This window comes from Crassostrea angulata, chromosome 4 (genome assembly GCF_025612915.1).
Source record: "Crassostrea angulata isolate pt1a10 chromosome 4, ASM2561291v2, whole genome shotgun sequence".
In the NCBI taxonomy this organism is placed as follows: Eukaryota; Metazoa; Mollusca; class Bivalvia; order Ostreida; family Ostreidae; genus Magallana; species Magallana angulata.
This window is the reverse complement of record NC_069114.1, coordinates 49,880,767-49,900,291: the sequence shown is the minus strand read 5'-3', so window position 1 is coordinate 49,900,291 and position 19,525 is coordinate 49,880,767. Positions and strand designations below refer to the sequence as shown.

General features: G+C 36.2%; 2 protein-coding genes across 12 annotated transcripts in view; one reads left to right on the top strand and one right to left on the bottom strand.

Moving 5' to 3' along the window:
- Positions 1 to 1,901: 1,901 nt before the first annotated feature.
- On the bottom strand, positions 1,902 to 6,064 carry LOC128182469 (membrane progestin receptor alpha-like). Of its 2 annotated transcripts, XR_008243424.1 has the most exons (3): positions 5,737 to 6,064; positions 2,662 to 3,684; positions 1,902 to 2,597 (listed from the first exon to the last, which is right to left on the bottom strand). XR_008243424.1 is itself a non-coding variant. In XM_052851102.1 (2 exons), the coding sequence occupies exons 1-2, from the start codon at positions 5,737 to 5,739 to the stop codon at positions 2,713 to 2,715; spliced, it is 975 nt and encodes a 324-aa protein (XP_052707062.1). In that variant the 5' UTR covers positions 5,740 to 6,064; the 3' UTR covers positions 1,902 to 2,712. The 2 variants fall into 2 exon arrangements, 1 of the variants encoding a protein (XP_052707062.1); XM_052851102.1 differs by having other exon boundaries at positions 1,902 to 3,684.
- Positions 6,065 to 8,111: 2,047 nt separating this feature from the next.
- Positions 8,112 to 19,525, top strand: part of LOC128179622 (unconventional myosin-XVI-like) — a 43,672-nt gene continuing 32,258 nt past the window's right edge. For 4 of the 10 annotated variants that reach the window (XM_052847111.1, XM_052847117.1, XM_052847116.1 and 1 more), the window contains exons 1-18: positions 8,114 to 8,522; positions 10,980 to 11,211; positions 11,522 to 11,592; positions 12,009 to 12,152; positions 13,465 to 13,573; positions 13,811 to 13,935; positions 14,311 to 14,436; positions 14,669 to 14,919; positions 15,023 to 15,233; positions 15,623 to 15,733; positions 15,958 to 16,023; positions 16,248 to 16,472; positions 16,724 to 16,838; positions 16,959 to 17,106; positions 17,415 to 17,523; positions 17,703 to 17,820; positions 17,926 to 17,997; positions 19,038 to 19,173. In XM_052847111.1, coding sequence (XP_052703071.1) covers positions 11,001 to 11,211; positions 11,522 to 11,592; positions 12,009 to 12,152; positions 13,465 to 13,573; positions 13,811 to 13,935; positions 14,311 to 14,436; positions 14,669 to 14,919; positions 15,023 to 15,233; positions 15,623 to 15,733; positions 15,958 to 16,023; positions 16,248 to 16,472; positions 16,724 to 16,838; positions 16,959 to 17,106; positions 17,415 to 17,523; positions 17,703 to 17,820; positions 17,926 to 17,997; positions 19,038 to 19,173 — 2,348 coding nt within the window. In that variant the 5' untranslated portion in view covers positions 8,114 to 8,522; positions 10,980 to 11,000. Of the gene's footprint in view, positions 8,523 to 10,962; positions 11,212 to 11,521; positions 11,593 to 12,008; positions 12,153 to 13,464; positions 13,574 to 13,810; positions 13,936 to 14,310; positions 14,437 to 14,668; positions 14,920 to 15,022; positions 15,234 to 15,622; positions 15,734 to 15,957; positions 16,024 to 16,247; positions 16,473 to 16,723; positions 16,839 to 16,958; positions 17,107 to 17,414; positions 17,524 to 17,702; positions 17,821 to 17,925; positions 17,998 to 19,037; positions 19,174 to 19,525 lie in introns of all 10 variants that reach the window. The other 6 variants (XM_052847112.1, XM_052847118.1, XM_052847109.1 and 3 more) reach the window with 4 other exon arrangements.

The window sequence follows — 19,525 nt, the reverse complement described above, 5'->3', positions numbered from 1 at the left end:
CAGAGTCCTTGTCTGTGATAACACTATTCGAATGTAACGTAGTCTAGTCCAATACATTTCACCAAAGAAGCAAATATCGTTGTGTGCGGCGCAAGCGCGGTTTGTATAATTGTACGAAATGAAATTAAGTCGATAATTTAATATTTGATTAATTGTACAGTTTCTGAAAAATATACCAGTATAAACGTATTTAATAGGAAATCATTCTTTGAATATTTTGAGGCGATAATTGTTTTCGTGAAAGATACGCTTTTGAAATTTGTAAATACTGACTAAATACATGTATTGTGGTTCCAATTGAATATGTGTGTTTTGATAAGGTTGATTGTGTTCTTTTTGGTATTATTTATATTATAAATATATTATGTATAAATATTCCTCTCCAGATTGTTTTTAAGAGGACTCGATGGTCGTGGCCATTTTTAGACTATTTTAATCTCCTTACGAAGAATAATTCGGTAAATATTAAGATATAGGAAAAGAATCTTATTTTAGAGTTGAAATATTTCTAATTTTTGTTCTTTACCAAATGATAGTTTATATGGCCAAAATTATCATAGTATGACTTATATGACATAATCTGACCTATACTATGACATAGATATTATGTCAAAGTTTAAGTCAGATCTATAGACCATTAAGCCTCCTTAAAGGGACTTCGACACGATTTTAGATCAAAATTTTATTTGTTATTTTTTTAGATATAGAATTGTTTACTTGCACGTTTTGAATGATTGACCAAAATTTTAATGTTATAATTTAAGTTATAAGAGAGATATATATGTAAGAATTCATTGTTATGTAAACAAAGCTCGAGTCTTATATTTGTTTACAAATAGTGTAAAGTATATATGGCATTACCATTTCTTTGGCTAAATAACTCGTAAGAAACAAGGGAAACTTGTTTAAAGTGTTTTTATAATATATCATAAATAGAAGAAAGCAACATTTGATTGAAACTTATGTCATGTTGTAAATTTAGAATTTACTGGGTGGGTGTAAATACAAAATTTACAACATAACAACGTTGTCATGTTGTAAATTTTGTATTTACACCCACCCAGTAAATTCTAAATTTACAGCATGACACTTATAACAATAAAACACATGTAAACAATAACAAGGCTCGAGCTTTGTTTACAAAACAGAGAATTCAAAACTCTGTATCTTGCTTATAACTTAATATCTGACTTTCAAATTTTGATAAAGCATTAAAAAATACCCATATTAACCATTCTAAACAGTAAAAATGGGGTAAATAATTTGAAATTTTGAGCTCAAATCGTGTCCAAGTCCCTTTAACTGTTTAAAAAAAATAGTGAAAATATCTGTTTGATAATTTTCAAAGTCTGTTCTTCCAAGAACAAATTTTAACACCCGCCTGTATTGTAAACTCAACTTTTTTTTTATCTTTATGACTTCTTCTTTACATGTGATCCTTGACTGTTTTGTGTACATTTGTATATACTGAATTTGTACCTCCAATACCAGTGAACTGGTCTTGAGTGAATAAAGAATTGAAAGTGGGCGACGATAAATGCACGAACTGGTAATTTAATTGATTGATTCCAATACTGCGTGATATAGAACTGTATCGGGCTAGTCCAGGTAGTTATCAGTATTATTTAATCGCGTAAATTATCCCAGAAAGATTAAGCATAAATGTAAATAAATTTTTGACGAGGAATTCGTGCCATTCTCGGATATATAATTCCGGGGTAATTTGCCAATGAAGTAAAATATTCCATACCTATGAAGCGGTAAATCGGATAGAAATGTTGTGGGTTCAAACGATGATCAATAAAGTATGTGTAAGTAATTATGATAAATATTATTCATTACACGTTTAGACATATTTTTAATACATAAATTACCCCAAAAGAAGAAGAAGCACTCTTGAGTAACTGTTTAAATATTTAATCAACAAGTATAAAACTCCAACCCTTGGAATAGAACCGTATACATGTACAAGTAAAATCAGTCTGATATATTGCATTACCCAAAAGATTATATAGATCCATAAAATACGTATATAAAAGTAATAATAATTCGATGTGTGAAACCTCATAAATACGTAACATCACAAATCATCAACGTCACTGAAAGACGCCATTACCCTATATAATCAAGGTTTGTCTTGATTTTGGCAAGTTGTTATTGGAATATGTTATATATTGTAGGAGAGAACATATACAAGCATTTTGCCTGCTGTTCACTTCCATTCAGTGTCTTTATATATACATGTACTAAGATAAAATATCTAAATGTTATTGGAATGTGCTCAGTTCATTAGCTTTGTTCAAAATAATTAACGGGCAAGAAAATGGTGCTTGTATGTATATAAAATTGTGATATATAAAGAAGTAAATAAATACACAATAACCGCCACAGCATGTAACTAGGAAAATACAGAAACTAATTTGAGGAATTCTAAAACTGCAGATCTTTTTACTTCAGAATATTACAGCCATGTCGGATTTCAGTTTGATCAATTTCTTCCTGTAAAGGGGAAGAATATGCAGCTCTTCTTAAGTCTTTCAGAAAGATTGCAAACCACATAACAAACGTACATACATTAAAACTATTGCATTGGATGCCTGTATCTATGCTAAAACGTCACTCGTACAAACTTGCATACATTAAAACTATTACATTGGATGCCTGTATCTATGCTAAAACGTCACTCGTGTCGACCTTCTGATATAATCTAGTTTAGTTATTATTCTCGTGTTTTTTGCACATCGTCCGATCTTTAAAAGCGGAGTAAAAGTAGTTTATTGTCACTAGATCCGCTATACATATAAGAAAGATGATTCCGAAAGTATTCCAGAGTGAGGGTGGAGGCCGAGGGACTACGAATGCCTGCCGGAACTTGATGTCCCAGACGACGCCGTCTAAGTGACTCATAGTGCAGAGCACCAGCAGGATGTGAAAGATCTGATGACTGTTGCCGATAAAGTCAAAGGTCCCTGGGGACAGGCGCTCGGGAAGCTTGGTGGAGTAGAAAAAGCAGACGGCGATCATGCTGGACATTTGTTTTAGGTGGTGAACGATTCCGTCCGTCCACTCAGAATTCCAAATCCGGTGCATGATCGGAACATTGGACAGGATGTAAATTAAGCCTAATCCGGACACTATCAGCGCCGTCCGTCGTTTCGAATTGAGATCATGGACGATGGCTTTGGACATGGAGCCAAAGGCACAGCTAAGAACAGCCAGCACTGAACCGAAGTAGAAAACGTTTCTCAGTAGAACTGAATCAAGGAAATATTGGTCCAGTGAATAATAATAGTGCGTTAATATCGTGCCGTAACCATAGAGACCAATGCATGCAAAGTCGGCCATAAACATACAGCAGTTCACCGCCATGGACTTGTGAGAAAACATGTGAGCAGCGCTACTAGTCACAAACATTGCCATGAAAGACAGAACGGCCGCTAAAAGGGGCCATGTGTAGGGGTCTCGGAGGTCAAAGGTTATGTAGATCTGGTACAGCCGTGACGTCATCACCAGCGATCCCACGACGTGCGTCCATACGTTGAGGGTTTCCATGTTGTTGTAGAAAACGCTGTAGATGTAAAACGTCCATGGTTGTTGAGAGTAGCGGTAGCCGGACTCTACGTAAGGCACGTGGAAATAGGCGGGAACTTGGGATTTATGAAGTGTCTTCTTGTAAAGCTCCGCCTGAAATTTAAAGTAATCTTTGCAATGAGTTCCGTTTATATCTGTATAGTTTTAATATAATAAACGCATTTACAGTTGATCGTTAATCTTGTTCAGACAGAGATATATGTCAACCAAACTGTTAAAATTAGAATTTAATGTATCTTTGTCTAAAAGATGGAAATAAAATCCATTGTTTTATAATATAAGTGCCAATCTGTGGCCATCAGAGAGAATCGTTTTTGCTTAATGTGCATAGCAGTCATAAAGGGAACAATGATAAAGAGATCAGAAAAGCAAAGCTACGTGTAGCTTTGTGCTCTCAGTTCTTTGATTTTTAACGCCCATACACATTGAGCAAAAGAATAAATATTCTTCCGTCTATTAAATATCTGCCAATCATATGCAATTATATACGAATCCCAATTACATGGACAAAATCATGAAAAGTTACGTTCATTTCTTCTTGAAAAGACCATTTTAACCTAAATGTTCAAAAAGATTCAATGGATGAAACATGTCTTTATATTCGTAGCACCCAACAACAGTCGTAAAGATCGAATCAAAATACAAGTAATAGCATTAAAATTGTTTGTTGAATTCACTCTTAATTTTTCACGTATTGGATGAGAATTATGTCAGTTTCTTTGTCGTGCATGAAAAATAAGGAAAAATTATTCCTGTTTTTGAAGTAACTTATTTTTAAACGTGTATTTTACAAGCTTGCCTTATACCATGTAAAGAATTGAGCCAATTCTATCCGTATTGAAAGGGAAAACGTTTGTATATAAGTATTGAAGCGTTTCGTGAAAAACCAGAATGGCGTAGATCTGGTTTTTACCGTTAATTAGCATTACAATAAATTTGCAAATAAACGTCCTAAACGAATAATTCTCCAATACATCCGTCCTTTCATTACTCTATGGCTGAGTTTAGAAAACAAGTGAATGACCACATTAATTTACGTTTACCGCGTAAAACGGATAATTACGTTTATAAGCTCAACCGAGAGAAACCCTTCTAAGCCAATCAAAATAAATGACATAATTAAGTAAATTTACAGATAGAGAAGCAGTCCTTAACGTAATAATACATGTACATGAATAGTTACAACACGAGGAAATAAGGGCTAGGATAAAGACGGGACATACGTCTCGTTTCATTTCACCGAGTCGCTGAATATTATTAATATGAATTAATAAAATTTGAGGCCAAAAATGATAAGATGTATATAAAAAAAAATCATTTGTTATTTTCCGTGTTTTCCCGGCGGTACACACGCAAACAATTGAAAACACATCTAAATGTTCCTGCTTATTTGAGATCCTTGAATAAATTAAAAAGACAAATAAACATCGTGACGTGTTGTTATTGTGATGTAATAAGTTGCAATTATACGACTTTATAATACTGTGCAAAAGGTATTGGGTATATTCCCTGGGGGAATTACACCAGTCTTTCTATTGAATGGATTGCGCAATCTATGTTTACATTCTTACATGTTACACGTACCGTACCAAGCTATCGTCACATAATAACACAGTAAGCACAGCAATATATGTAAAAGATGTGAAAGGTCGAGAAAAAATGTCCTTTATACGACCACTGTCGTGCTGGCAGTACCACATTTGTACGCGGTCTTTGCACATGTCGTTAGACCATCAACGTTAACGGGTCTGGCTCGTCTACCCGTATATGTAATGTACCCGTCCTAGCTAGTCTAGCCTCGTATAAAATCTTAATATACAACAGGTAAAACGTATATTAAAGTCCTTTGACAAAACATACATGCACGTATTCTAGTGTCCATTACAGATCGTAGTGTACCCATGGAATATCCCGCCTACATAATTGAAAGATCTACCCCAGACCTAGGCTGTCTACAATGTCACACCCCAGGTCGACAGACGGACTGACAGAAACTGAATTCAGGGACCGCTATACAAGTCCCGGCTAAATTCCTATCATTCCTGACACAAAACACACACAACGCCGCATGCGACAAACCAACTGTGACAGAGAGAGGAAGATATCAACGAAAAAAAGCGAGAAATGAAGGTGTTCCCTACCTACCATGAAACCGAAGAACGGGCACCTGTTCACACCTGGCAACGCTGGTCTTTAAAAAGCCGGTGGGAACGGCGTACAGGCAGTGCTTTTATTCATATACATGCTATACACGGTGTGGTGATACATTTCCCCAGGCCCCGACGTAACCTTCGAACTTCCTCTTAGGTGCGGATGTGTGAATTCTGTTGGTGATCGATCTATACTGTACGGGTGTAACGCACATAATTCCGTGTATAGGCATATTGCATATTGATAAGACTACGTTAATCAGGGGCGCGGATCTAGTGAACGGATCAGGTTGTGTCCCTTCTTTTATGAAAATTAAAAGATTAATACATACATGCACTTCATTTGCGGATCCAGAGGGGGGGGGGGGGGTCCGGGGGTCGGAAACCCCCCCCCCTTTCTCTGGGGCATATGATTTTTTTGGGAAAACTTGTAATGCCTATTTAAAGGCAATTTTTCCCATTTATACTATAAATACTTTAAATATCTCAAATAAATGCTTTTAAAATTGCTCATTTAAAGAATTTCTTATGCGGGTTATGCTATTTTTCTGGAATGCTAGCTACCTTCATACCTGAATCACAAACGAAGCCATTTTTTTTTTGGCTTTGTTTCCAAGAATTGGAATTTACGTTACAAAAATACGGTGTAAGAGGTTTATATGTAAACCATTATGTAAATGCAAAACTTCAAAACTTCCTTGAATATGATCGCATCTGTACTAGTGCCGGGTGATGTTGGGCACCCATTACAGAGGTCACATCAAGTTCCCTGGGACGACTATTGCTTGTGCCATTGTATTACACATGTACAATCTATTCAGCAGATAAAGTATCCCCATTTTTTGTCATATCCTATCATTTAGATCTTTATTTAAGAAGGCAATCAATAGAAATCAAAATCGATAAATAATTCAGAATTTAATCAAAGACATAAAAAAATTACCAAAAAATTCATTTTTATGATAGCTTGTCGTAATAAGTCTGAATTACTTTTTTTGTTTTTTTAGTGTTTCTTTCTATTAAGCATAGACGCACGTTCTCATTGCTGAAGACTTGGTTTTTTTCTACGGCTAGAAATTGTGCAAATCTTCCTTACCTAACCCAAAACGCTTAATAAATGCTGTGCACTCTGATATTAAAATAGGTATAAAATACATGTAGATATTGACGAGATTACTGTTAATTGAATTTACGCACAGAAAACGTTCAAAAGGCCTTGTTTATTGACAAATAATGAATTTTGCACGTATTGATTATCATCAATTGGAACCCCCCCCCCCCTTTTCCAAATCGCTGGATCCGCCTCTGCACTTGTACAATCTTCATGTTGCCCCTTGAGGGCCCTTAATTGGTAAATAAAGAAATTGAAAAATTGTACACTTACTTGTTGAACAAACCAGGAGAAAAAGAAAAGAATTTCTGCCAGAGTTCGTTTGTACCAAGATTTTGGGTAGTTTGAGAAAGAAAGGAGGAGAGAGAGATAGAAAGAGAGAGAGAGAGAGAAGCACTTTTTAGTTCAACCAGCGAAAGAAAAAAAAATTCCTCCAGAGGCTGATCAGTTAGAGAGAGAGAGAGAGAGAGAGAGAGAGAGAGAGAGAGAGAGAGGAGGGAGGAAGGGCACTTTTTAATTCAACCAGCGGAAGAAGAAAAAAAACTTCCGCCAGAGAGAGAGAGAGAGAGAGAGAGACGCACATTTTGTGTCCAAAGGTAGGCGTTGGTTTACATGTGCATGAAATTGAAGTTGTAAACAGGAACTGAATCCACACGCAAATCTTATGATATATCTATATTCTAAAAATATGTTGTGTTTTCTTGGAACGGAACTCCGATGATCTGATTTTACTTCCTTTAAGTTCTTTTTTTTTTATTTCTCTCTGTACACCACGTACCACACTGATATATTCACAAGTTTGGTTACTCGATCTTTACAGAAGACAAGGAAATTGTAAATTCTGTGGACAAATGTAAATAAAAACATGTTAAAGTAGTCCTACACTTTTTAAATTTATCCCTTTTAACTAAAATTGTACAAGATCTGATCAATGTTGGAGTGAGCCTTGTCAATGTGCTAATTATTATACAATTCATTGGCATATCTTTCCTTAGGGTTGTAATAATGATAATTTCATACTTGTCGGCTCTGGGCTCTCTAAATTAGAAAATAAAATTAATGTTCTGTTTTGATGTCTGGGGGTGGGAGTGGGGGCGTGCTACTTGAACATATGACATGCAGTATATAGCCCCCATATCTCTCTGATGCTGCCAGTTTCATTTTCATTCCTATGTATAACTATGACTTGAGCAGCTATTTCAAGTTTTAAAAAACGAGAGACATGAAAATGAAAAAAATAATTTTTTAAAATTCATTAGTCAGCCGGCGAGCATGTTGAACGTGCACCAGTAAGAGAGTATTGAGAAATCAAGGTGTTATTTCCCAAGAATGTTTTACTGAGGGACTTTATTATTCTAACAAAGTACATGTGTATGCGAATTTAAATGGACACTGAAGTCACGAACATTAAGGGGGGATTTGGAAAGCACGTGTCTGTGTTTACTGCGCTAACCGCTGGGTGCTCGGTCGAGCGCGACGTCAGTACACCCGTGACAATACACAACAATCGCTGATGGGATTCAGGAAGAGGACTAGAAGTTTCAGAAGCTAGATAAATTCTGATCGAGGAGACTGATTATAGTGGGGCTATGTCTGTGAAGCGGCCTGAAGCTGTCAGGCAGTGAGGCGGTCCCAGACTCAGTACCCAGACCAAGCAGGAAGTGTTATTGGTAAGATACGTAAACAGTGTCAGAAACTAGAGGCAGCGGGTCTATACATTACGAACGGGTAATTCAGGACATTGAATCAGGGGGAAGGGGGGGGGGGGTAACCAGAGAGGTGTTTTCTTGACACTCCAAAGAGCCAGTGGCTGGGGTTAGTAGGGGGTAGGAGGTTAGATTTATAGGCTAAATTTTTTGTCTCTTTAATCATATGATTGATTAGTTTCAGTCCAAACTGACATGCTGAATATTTTCCTAACAATGAGTCATCTGAACAACAGGATTTTAAGAACTGTCATAATTTGGATAGTTTAATTATAAGGGTTAACCAGGTACGAAGGCATCGTTTTTGAAAGGGGGGGGGGGCAGACTCATCAAAAAAATCTTGACAAGAAAAAATCAAAGTACTGATGTACTGATTGGAGTTGATTTTATCAAACATTATTTATTTTAAAATCAACGATCACCAGAGGGCGCGTTCCGCAAGCTTCACTAACTGTTGAAGCACAGCGTAATACGCCCTCTGGTGAGAGATTGCGAGACTATGTGGAACTCTGGCGTAGGAATACATACGACAGCAAAAAACTTCTAATTGTTCGTACCATTTAAAATCTGACTATTTCCAAGGTATTTATGAATAAGTTTCCTTTAAAAAAAATAATGCTTCAGCGTACATAACATCGAATTTATCGATTATTTTAAAGAACTAAGTCTTGTCAGCGGTGATGATTTGTGCTTAGGTGCAAACACTGTTTCAGTTTCGGTTTGCTAGAGTAACTGCATAAGAGAGTTGATTAAAATCAACTCCCAAAAAAGCCCAGAGAAAAGGAGTTCCCAGAATCATGAAAATTCTAATGGGGGGGGGGGGGGTAGTGTAGTCTCTAACTTCATTTTTTTGTCTTCATTTCGTTCAATTTCATTTCAAATTCTAAATTTTTACATACTCCAAAAAGCAGTTGGTGGTGCCAGTACGTCCCTGTAAATTATTTTTAATCTGGTTTACTCAAACACTAAGGTGATTCAGACTATAACTAGATATATTGTGGAATTATTTTTTTTTTATTGTAAAAATATTTAAATTTATTCCACTGCAGACACAACTCCATGCCTTCATTATATAAAAGCATGCTTTTGTATGTTTCTAACAATGATTCCTGGTTTTTACAGTAATATTCAGCTTATTTGTTGCCCCATAAATCAATGTGATTGTATCATGATGATAGCTCAGTGCCCTTTTTTGGACATTTTTCTTTTACTTCAAGGTCAAGTCTTTAGTGATTTCAACATCTTCCTCCTAAATTTAAAACATGATCAATAATGATGCATTTGAGTCATTAGATAAGAAAAGGTGTTTCCTAGGATATTTGTCCATTTAAATGTTGGTGAACATTAGTGTCGTGATACAGACCTTTAATCAAGTGCGCAATAGTTCAGAATACCTCGCAGAATGAAAGATGACAGAAAATGACTAGCTATTTTTAAAAGAAAAACAGTCTTTCTCAGAGTAATTTCCCTTTAACAAAGGTAAATGATCCTTAATGTCAGGATTGGATTCCTATTCTCCCCACTCAGAATGAGAGAGTTTAAAAGCAAGATATTTATATTGATTTATTTCATTCCTTGGTTATTTTAAAAGTTCTGTAAATATTCACTCTCAAACTGTGTTTTTTAAAGGAATACATATACATGTATTATTGGTTACTGTGGTTTCATTAATATTCAAGGATATCAATTTTCGTGGATAATTAAAGTGAAAATCACAGTTTCAAGGATATGTAAATTCGTGACCAATGACCCTATCAATACAAAATCTTAGTAGAAGTTGCAGTTCAATGAATATTTAATTTCATGGATAAACTTAAAATCAAAATCAACGAAAATTGGTATTCAATGAATATTGATGAAACCACAGTACATGGTTTGTTGTTTACCTAATATGGTTTATACAGTAAATTCCATATGGGGTGAGAGCGGAGCTTGAGCCCCCATATGGAATTTACTGACCATGTATAAACCATATTAGGCCTACTACAAACCATCTAACGATTATATCTTACCGACTGCCTTTTTTTAATGATAAAAAGTAAATAAAACAATGAAAATCAAGCTTTTATATTAATATTACATGTTTCAATTTGATTACGAAACCTGATGTCATAATGCTCTAAAATGACGTCATAATGCTCAAAGGGGGTAATATTTTTGTACTGACTACGTATGGGATACAAATGGTCTCCACGTGACTGCTGTTAACCAATGATTTCCTTACAATTTAGCAGGAGGTAAGATATATGTTTTTGCCAAGTGCCGGTAATGCAAACAGATGTGACTTTAAAAATGGAATAGCTTTATTTAGAACACATGAAAATATCCATATTTACAGTATTTTAAAGTCTTACAGTGCAGTGCTGATGCAGAATCTTATAACTGATGATAATTTATTTAAAAGTTGGAATACAATATTAGGTCCTTGTGACCAGACAGAAGATGGAACAGTCCATTCTACAGTCTCTGTCTACCCCTCACCGCCAAAAGGTCACCAGACAGCTACGGAAGGAGCAGGTGAAGCGTTACCTGGACCACATCAAACAGGGGAGCGTCCGGAGAGAGCGCAAGGAAAACCAGAAGAAAACCAGGGTTGAGTTTCAGAAAATCTTTCTACTGCAGGAAGCTGTGGAGAGCTTTAATGATAGAGAGGGTACAATTTCATTACTATAAATTAAATAAAATGTCATTACTTATTATTAGATAGAGAGGGTACTATGTCTTTACTTTTCATCAGATAGAGAGGGTACAATTACAATGTCTTCAGCATTGATCCATTTTTTGGTGTTTTAGGATTTAGCAGTCTTTGAAAATTCTGTAGGAATAAAATTTCATCTGTAAATGTGATGAGAATCAGGGAGCACTTGCATTAAATCAGCTTTTTAAAATCCAATTGGTAAATTGCTCATTAATTATGTTAAAATTCACAATTAATTTAAGTGACCATAAATCAAATTTTACAGTTGCTCGGCTCCTGAACCAAGGAGTGGACAAGAACTTTGTGACCGGCAATGACACATCCTTATTGCATAAAGTAAGTCTTGACCTTGACCTTCATGACAATCCTTGACCTTGTTTATGATGATTCTATGATTTATAAATTAATCTTTCAATTACCGGCTTTTGAGTTTTGAAGATTATTACTTTTTTGAAAATTTACAAGTAATGAGAATAAATTGAATTTTACCAGCTTTTGAGGATAACTGATACTGTATACAGGGAAACATTTGCCCCCGTTTTATTTTTTCACCCTTCTTGTCTACAAGTGAATTTAAGACCGGGCGAATTGCATTGGCTCAAATTATCTCTTTTTAAACACAACTGTGTCTGGGCAAATTCAAGACGGGGAGAAACTGTTTGCAAGAGTAGAAGGGCAAAAATAAAATGGGGCAAAAATACCCCTGTATACAGTAGTATTGATAATGACAAGTTATGATAAATTTGTTTCAGTGTGTGGAGGAGGAGAACTATTCGGCCGCTGAGCTGTTGATTCGTGAGGGCGTGAACATCAATGCAGGGGACGTGGATGGCTGGACGCCATTACACATGGCTTGTCACTGCCAGGCCGTGGACATGGTCCATCTAATCCTCAATGTAAGTCTCAATCCTTTGATTCTCCATCTCATTCTCTTGTTCTCATACCATGTACTGTGGAATCATTAGATTTCGTGGTGGCTCAATTTTCGTGGAATTCGTGGGTACCTCTCATCCACGAATTAACATCCTCCACGAATTATTAAATTATGGCAATAAAGTCATATTTCCTCCGTAGGTTTAAAAGAATACACGAAATTACGTCCCCACGATCCTGTAAAATTTAAGCAATCCACGAAAATTGGCCCCCACGAAATTTAATGATTCCACAGTATAGTTATTCTGTTTTTACGTGTGAAATTTACACTTAAAAGGGATTGAAGTTAGATGCAACGCATTCTACATCAACTTAAGACTGCTTATATGTTGGATATGTTCTAATGAATAATTCCTGAAGTTAAACATGGATATAAAATACCCAAAGCATTTTACAACAGCCAATGTACCTATAACAGTAGAGTAGAATACCTTTATAATGATAGTATAGTTACCAAGAGGGATACAATATATTTTATTATACTTTCATGTTAAATACTGAAATCTGATTGGTTTAAACGCAGTTGATAATCCGTTCTATTACCCTCAGCCTTAGCAACACACTTGGCAACGGGTAACACTATATAAATAGTGCCTGTTTGGGAGGGTAACAGTTGAAATTGACACCCCGAGAAAACCATTGTCAACCGACGCGAAGCGGAGGTTGACAATGGTTTTCGAGGGGTGTCAATTTCATCTGTTATCCTCCCAAACAGGCACTATTTATTTGGTTATACTGAATGTCTTAATTTTAAAGAAAACACTACTGCTTTTAGATAGGAATAACGTGAATTCTAAGGCGAACCGTATGCGCATGATTTTCGCGCATGTAACAATTCGTAATGTTACCTGTTGCTAAGTGCGTTGCTAACGCTGAGGGTAATAAAACAGATAATGAACTGCGTCTAAACCAATCAGATTTCAGTATTTAACATGAAAGTATAACAAAACAAATTGTTACATGCGAGTAAATTATGCGCGTACGGTTCGCTGTAAAATTCACTTCATTTCTATATAAAAGCACGTAAAATTTTCTCTAAAATTAGGACATTCAGTATAATAAAAAAAATAGTGCCTGTTAGGGAGGGTAACTGTTGAAAATGACACCCCTCGAAAACCATTGTCAACCAACGCGAAGCGGAGGTTGACAATGGTTTTCGAGGGACGTCATTTTCAACAGTTACCCTCCCAAACAGGCACTATTTATATAATGTAACTCTATTGGAGTTTCAAAGTGTAACCAGTAACATTAGTTCTGACTTTCACAATGCTGTAGAATGGGGGTGATGCCACGCGTTTGGATGTGGATGGGTTTTTTCCGCATGACCATGCTCCAGAGGACTCAGAAACAAGGGAGATAATGCAGCAACACATGGAGAGTAAAGGTAGTTATTCAGAGTTTCAGCAGTAATACATTTTGTACACAGGTTTTATTGTTCTATAATTTGAACTCTCGGGAATTCTACGGAATTTTTTCAATCAAAATATTTTAAACTACCCACTTTTCATAGCATATGTGCCTACATTATGTTCATTGTGTGAAAACACGTTTGAATCAAACTGTACAAAAAAGGGAGCTACTTGCAGTTTATGTAAACCAATTTTTATTCAATTTCAATCAGGCATCAGTGAGAAAGACCTACAGGAGGTCCGATTGAAGGTTCCCCTGGAAATGTTCACTGAGGTCAAGGACCACCTCTCTCATGGAGGGAATCCAAACAAGGAGAATGAAAACGGAATCACCCTGGTAAGATATACCATGGAATCATTGGAATTTGTGGTGGTCAAGCAAATTTTTGTGGATTTAGTGGGTCATCCTAACTGATAAAACTAAATCCTGAACAAACTATGGAACATAGTGAAAATTTATTAATACTGTTTCTCCACAAAATTACAACCCCATGAACCTGAAAAAAAGATTACGGTCCACAAAAATTGGCCCAAATGACTTTTTAATGATGCAAATGTAGTTCACCAGTAGAATTAGCAGATTTGAGATTCTAAACACTAAATATTTTTTATGATATATAAAGATATTTTGCTCAACAGTAGTTATCATTCCTTGATGACTGGTATGTGGAAGATGCTGAATTCTACCCTTTTCATTGGCTTTGTCTTGTAGCTCCATATTGCCTGTGCCAATGGGTACAGAAAGGTCATACGACTGCTTCTGAAGCATGGAGCTGACGTCAACCAAGCAGATAATGATGGATGGACGTCTCTTCATATTGCAGCCAGATATAACCAGGTAATTAGTAAAGTCAACTTTTATTCAGCTGCCAGAAATTTTTGCTATGTTTGCAAGTACCGGTATGTCCTATTTTGAACATAGGACATTGTTTCTTGTCGCTGACAATCCTGTAGTTTTTTAAAATCTATTATACCAAGGCTTTGTTTCTAAGATCACTTGAAGTGAGTAAATTGCAAATAGCAGTCCTGGGAGTTAAAGTTGTTAACAGTATTTTTGGTGTTGGGTGTAGATGAGGGTTGTCCAGACACTGCTGAGGTCTGGGGCAGATCCTCTGATGTCGGACTCCGTCGGCTGTACCCCCTCACAAGTCACCACCAATAACGAAATCCGCGCTCTGCTGACCAAAGCTGAGAGGAAGCAGAGGAAACTGTCATCATGGCGAGACTCAGAGCTACCCGATAATCTGGATGATGATGCTGACATAGACGCTGATGAAGAGACCATGATGGGTCATCTTGTGCGCATCAACAGCAAAAATGTGTAAGTCTTGTGTAGTTCTACAGTTAGAGAAGAGTATTTCACATCACTCAGTATAAAAAAGCTCTAGAAAGTTGGTATCAATTACATGTATCACAAATTCCAGTCGCCCTCGTCACACAACGATCGCCAAAGAAGACGAGATGCTGGAGCTGAGGCAGAGGGAGGAGAGTGTGAACCAGGCACAGGAAGTCATCAGAGCAGACGACAGTTATGTCACACTGGGAGCAGACGACACTGATGTCACTCAGACAGTAGATGATGTCTACGAGGAAATATACGTCTCCAAATTATGGCGGAATGTGGATGAATCCAAGGTATATACATGCTCTATGTCAATCAATCTTGATATTGAATATTGCACTGACGATATCCGGTTTTTTTTTAATGCATGTCAAAAAATTTGTAAAAATGTGTAAATTTTTTATTAGCTTCAGTCTTTTTTGCGATTTGAAATTTTTTTATAACAAACAATAGCAGATAACATTTCTGCTTATTGAATATTTTGTGATGTAAGAGTGATCAAGAAAAAAGTGAAAATTAGATCATTGCGAACATTCCGGATATTCGGTAATTTATTCTAAATTCAATAAAAGTAAACATGAAGCACGTTATGTTTTGAATTACTCTCTTGGATCTTTGAAAGGAAAAGTGGGATAACCAGGTTTTCTCTGATCTAAGTTGAAAAATGTTTCATGATTAACAGACTCAGCTTCCTCCGGTAATGGAGTCGGACAATCTCACAGATCTTGCTGTTATCTCGGAGAAATCAGCCCTAGAAAGTATCCAGGAAAGGTTCACTGCTGGTCAGATCTATGTAAGTTTATCTCTGTATATTTCAACCAAGCAGAATTTTATATTAACAATTGTTAATTCAGCCAATCAGAATTCTATATTGACATCTGTTATTTCAACCAAACAGAATTCTCACATATATTGATATCAGGTTATTTCAACCAATCAGATGTGAAGATCCTTTCTTTATTTCAAAGATTATTGTATTTTGTTCAGTGCTCTGACAGTTTTGTTCTAATCTTTCAGACCCTTATAGGAGACATTTTGATTGCTGTCAACCCTTTTACAGAAATGTACATTTATTCTAAAGAGGTAAGACATGAATAAGATGAAGGACATATTAACGTAAATATGGATATTTTAAAACTTATTTTTGGAGCAAATTCCTAAACTGTTCACAGGCAGGTAATTTTGGCTGATAATCACAAAAATTTCTGAAATTTTGATTTTCAACAACCATAACCTAACAATAGACCACCTTGTTAAATTTAGTAGCAGATTTTCCTTTATAATGTGTTCTTTTTTTAATCTTCTAGGTGTCTCAGAGATACCATGGTAAGAGTTCTGCCCCCTTACCTCCACACGTGTATAAAGTAGCGGAGCGCGCTCACGATTGTATGCTCTCTACACAGACCTCTCAATGCTGCGTCATCTCCGGAGAAAGTGGTGCCGGAAAAACGGAGACGTGTAAATATCTCATACAGCACCTAGTGTTCATTGCAGGGAGTGATGAAAGCAACCTCAACAGCAAGATATCACAGGTATGTTCAGGATATCACAGTATGCTTGAACATCATATGAATGTCCAATATATCACAGGTATGTCTCAAGTATGCTCAAGATATCACAGGTATGTTCAAAATTTTACATATGTTCAAGATTTTACAGGTATGTTCAATGTATCACAGGTATGTTCAAGATATCACAGATATGTCAAAGATATCACATAATCACAGGTATGCATGAAAATGACCAGATATACAGGTATGACAAATGTAGTTTGGTCTTACAGGTGAACCCTGTCTTGGAAGCCTTTGGCAATGCCAGAACTGTGGTGAACTCTAATTCAAGTCGATTCGCCAAGTTTATGCAGCTCAGCTTTAATGGAAAGGGAAGAATTGTTGGAGGTAGGAACTAACTAGACTGTTTTTTGATCAGTCATTATGAATTTCTTGTTTCCAGCTAGTCTAAAAATTCCAAATTCTTCCAGAATGTTTAATGATTTGATGTCGTTTTTTTGTTATTAGCCAATCTGACAGAGTTCTTGTTAGAGAAATCCAGGGTGGTTTTACGAGGCGAGGGGGAGCTAAGCTTTCACATCTTTTACTGGATGTTTTCTGGGATTTCACCTGAGGAAGCTAACCTTTATCACCTGCATGACATCTCAAAACACAGGTATGTCATGTACTTTTTATTGATTCAAGAATATCTCAGAACACAGGTATGTTATGTACTTATTAATCCAAGAACATCCCAAAACATACTCATTTTTGTAAATACATGTACCCCATCATCTTAAAGCATAGAAATATGGACTAATTAGTCTGTATCAACTAATTTCAATAAAACTCTTGAATGAAAAGGCCATCTCAAAGCAAGAACCTTCCTATGTTAATAGAGGTGTGAAAGCCATTACTGATACTATAAAAGTAATAAATAAACCTCTGAATAGGACCCTGAATGTTTTGTTTGTGATCCCTCAGGTATCTGGCACAGGGGGGGGCGGACGTGAAGAGTCGGATTAATACAAACAACAAGGAGAAGTTCTGGGAGCTGAAGCAATGTCTGCAGTATATAGGATTCACCTCCGATGTAAGTCACTCATGAAGGATCGTCTTGAGGTTTTACCTCAAATATAATAAACTACTTAAGCAAAGCTTACTTTCTTTTAAATCATTGAAATTCGAAGCATAAACACTCAAACCAATTAACTGTACATGAAGTTATGAAATTTTCCAAATGTTTGAAATCCTTTGGATTATTGTCATTAGGAAATCCAGAAAATACTTCAGCTCTTGGCCGCTCTTCTTCATCTTGGTGATGTCACATTTGGTAGTCATGGAAACCATGATGCAGCAACCATTGCCAACCCAGACCAACTTGACTTAGGTTTGATCTGACTAATGAAATTAAAAAGAAGACACTTTTCTACAAATTTAAGACATTTTAAATCACAGTGGATATGTTAACTAAATTTGGATGATTTGTTTTTAGTCTCCGAGATGTTGGAGGTGCCCAGTGAAGAGTTGGGATCTGCCCTAGTATCTGAGTTCACTGTAACAAGAGGTAAGTCTAATCTAGCATTAAGGCCATATAACATTGACAAACTCACTTTTGATCTCAGCATCTTTTCCAAAAGGAAAATATCTTGTAAAGTAAGTCTGAAATCAAAAGATCCAAAGTGAGCTTGTCTTTGTTTTATGACCTGCTCTTTGATGTCCAGCCTTAAGTTTAAATTAGCCTACATTTATGTTTTTATTATTCACTTAGAAAGTATACTCTAATATTCACTAAGATTGTGTACTCCATTATTCACTGAGATTGTGTACCCTGTCTTGATTCTGAGATTATTCACTTAGATAGTGTACCCTGTCTTGATTCTGAGATTATTCACTGAGATAGTGTACCCTGTCTTGATTCTGAGATTATTTACTGAGAAAGTGTATCCGTGCTTGATTCTGAGATAATTCACTGAGATAGTGTACCCTGTCTTGATTCTGAGATTATTCAATGTAATAGTGTACCCTGTCTTGATTCTGAGATTATTCACTGAGATAGTGTATCCTGTCTTGATTCTAAGATTATTCACTGAGATAGTGTACATCTACTTGATTCTGAGATTATTCACTAAGATAGTGTACTCTGTCTTGATTCTGAGATTATTCAATGTAATAGTGTACCCTGTCTTGATTCTGAGATTATTCACTGAGATAGTGTATCCTGTCTTGATTCTAAGATTATTCACTGAGATAGTGTACATCTACTTGATTCTGAGATTATTCACTGAGACAGTGTACTCTGTCTTGATTCTGAGATTATTCACTAAGATAGTGTACTCTGTCTTGATTCTGAGATTATTCACTGAGATAGTGTACTCTGTCTTGATTCTGAGATTATTTACTGAGAAAGTGTACCTTGTCTTGATTCTGAGATTATTCACTGAGATAGTGTACTCTGTCTTGATTCTGAGATTATTCACTGAGATAGTGTATCCTGTCTTAATATGAGATTATTCACTGAGGTAGTGTACCCTCTCTTGATTCTGAGATAATTAACTGAGATAGTGTCCTCCGTCATAATTCTGAGATAAGTTAATTTTTTGACAGGGGAACAGATAAGAAAGGACCGGACCAGACAGCAGGCCGGGGACTGTAGGGACGCGCTCGCTAAAGCCGTCTATGGCCGACTGTTCAGCTGGATCGTCAACGGGATTAACCAGATGATCCACCCCATAGACCCCAGGTACACCCCCCACAGTCTCATAGACCCCAGGTTCTTCCCTCATAGTCAGGGGCTGTCTGTCCCAAGCTTATAGGATTCAGGCAGTTAAATGTCAAATCTGTTCTAACTTTGCATTAATCATATACGAGGGTTGTTCGGAAATTATTGAGACAACTCGAATATTTTCTTTTCTAATTGACGAATTTTGGTGAAAATTGGTATAGTCACTGAAGAAACGCCAACAAATAATAAAACAAAGTAATATAAAAAGAATATTTGATATTTTGTTTACAACGATATATAAACAAGTCGGTGGTCAGGGTACCCGGCACAGCCATGAACTTGGAGATTTAACAACTTTAACATCTATTTT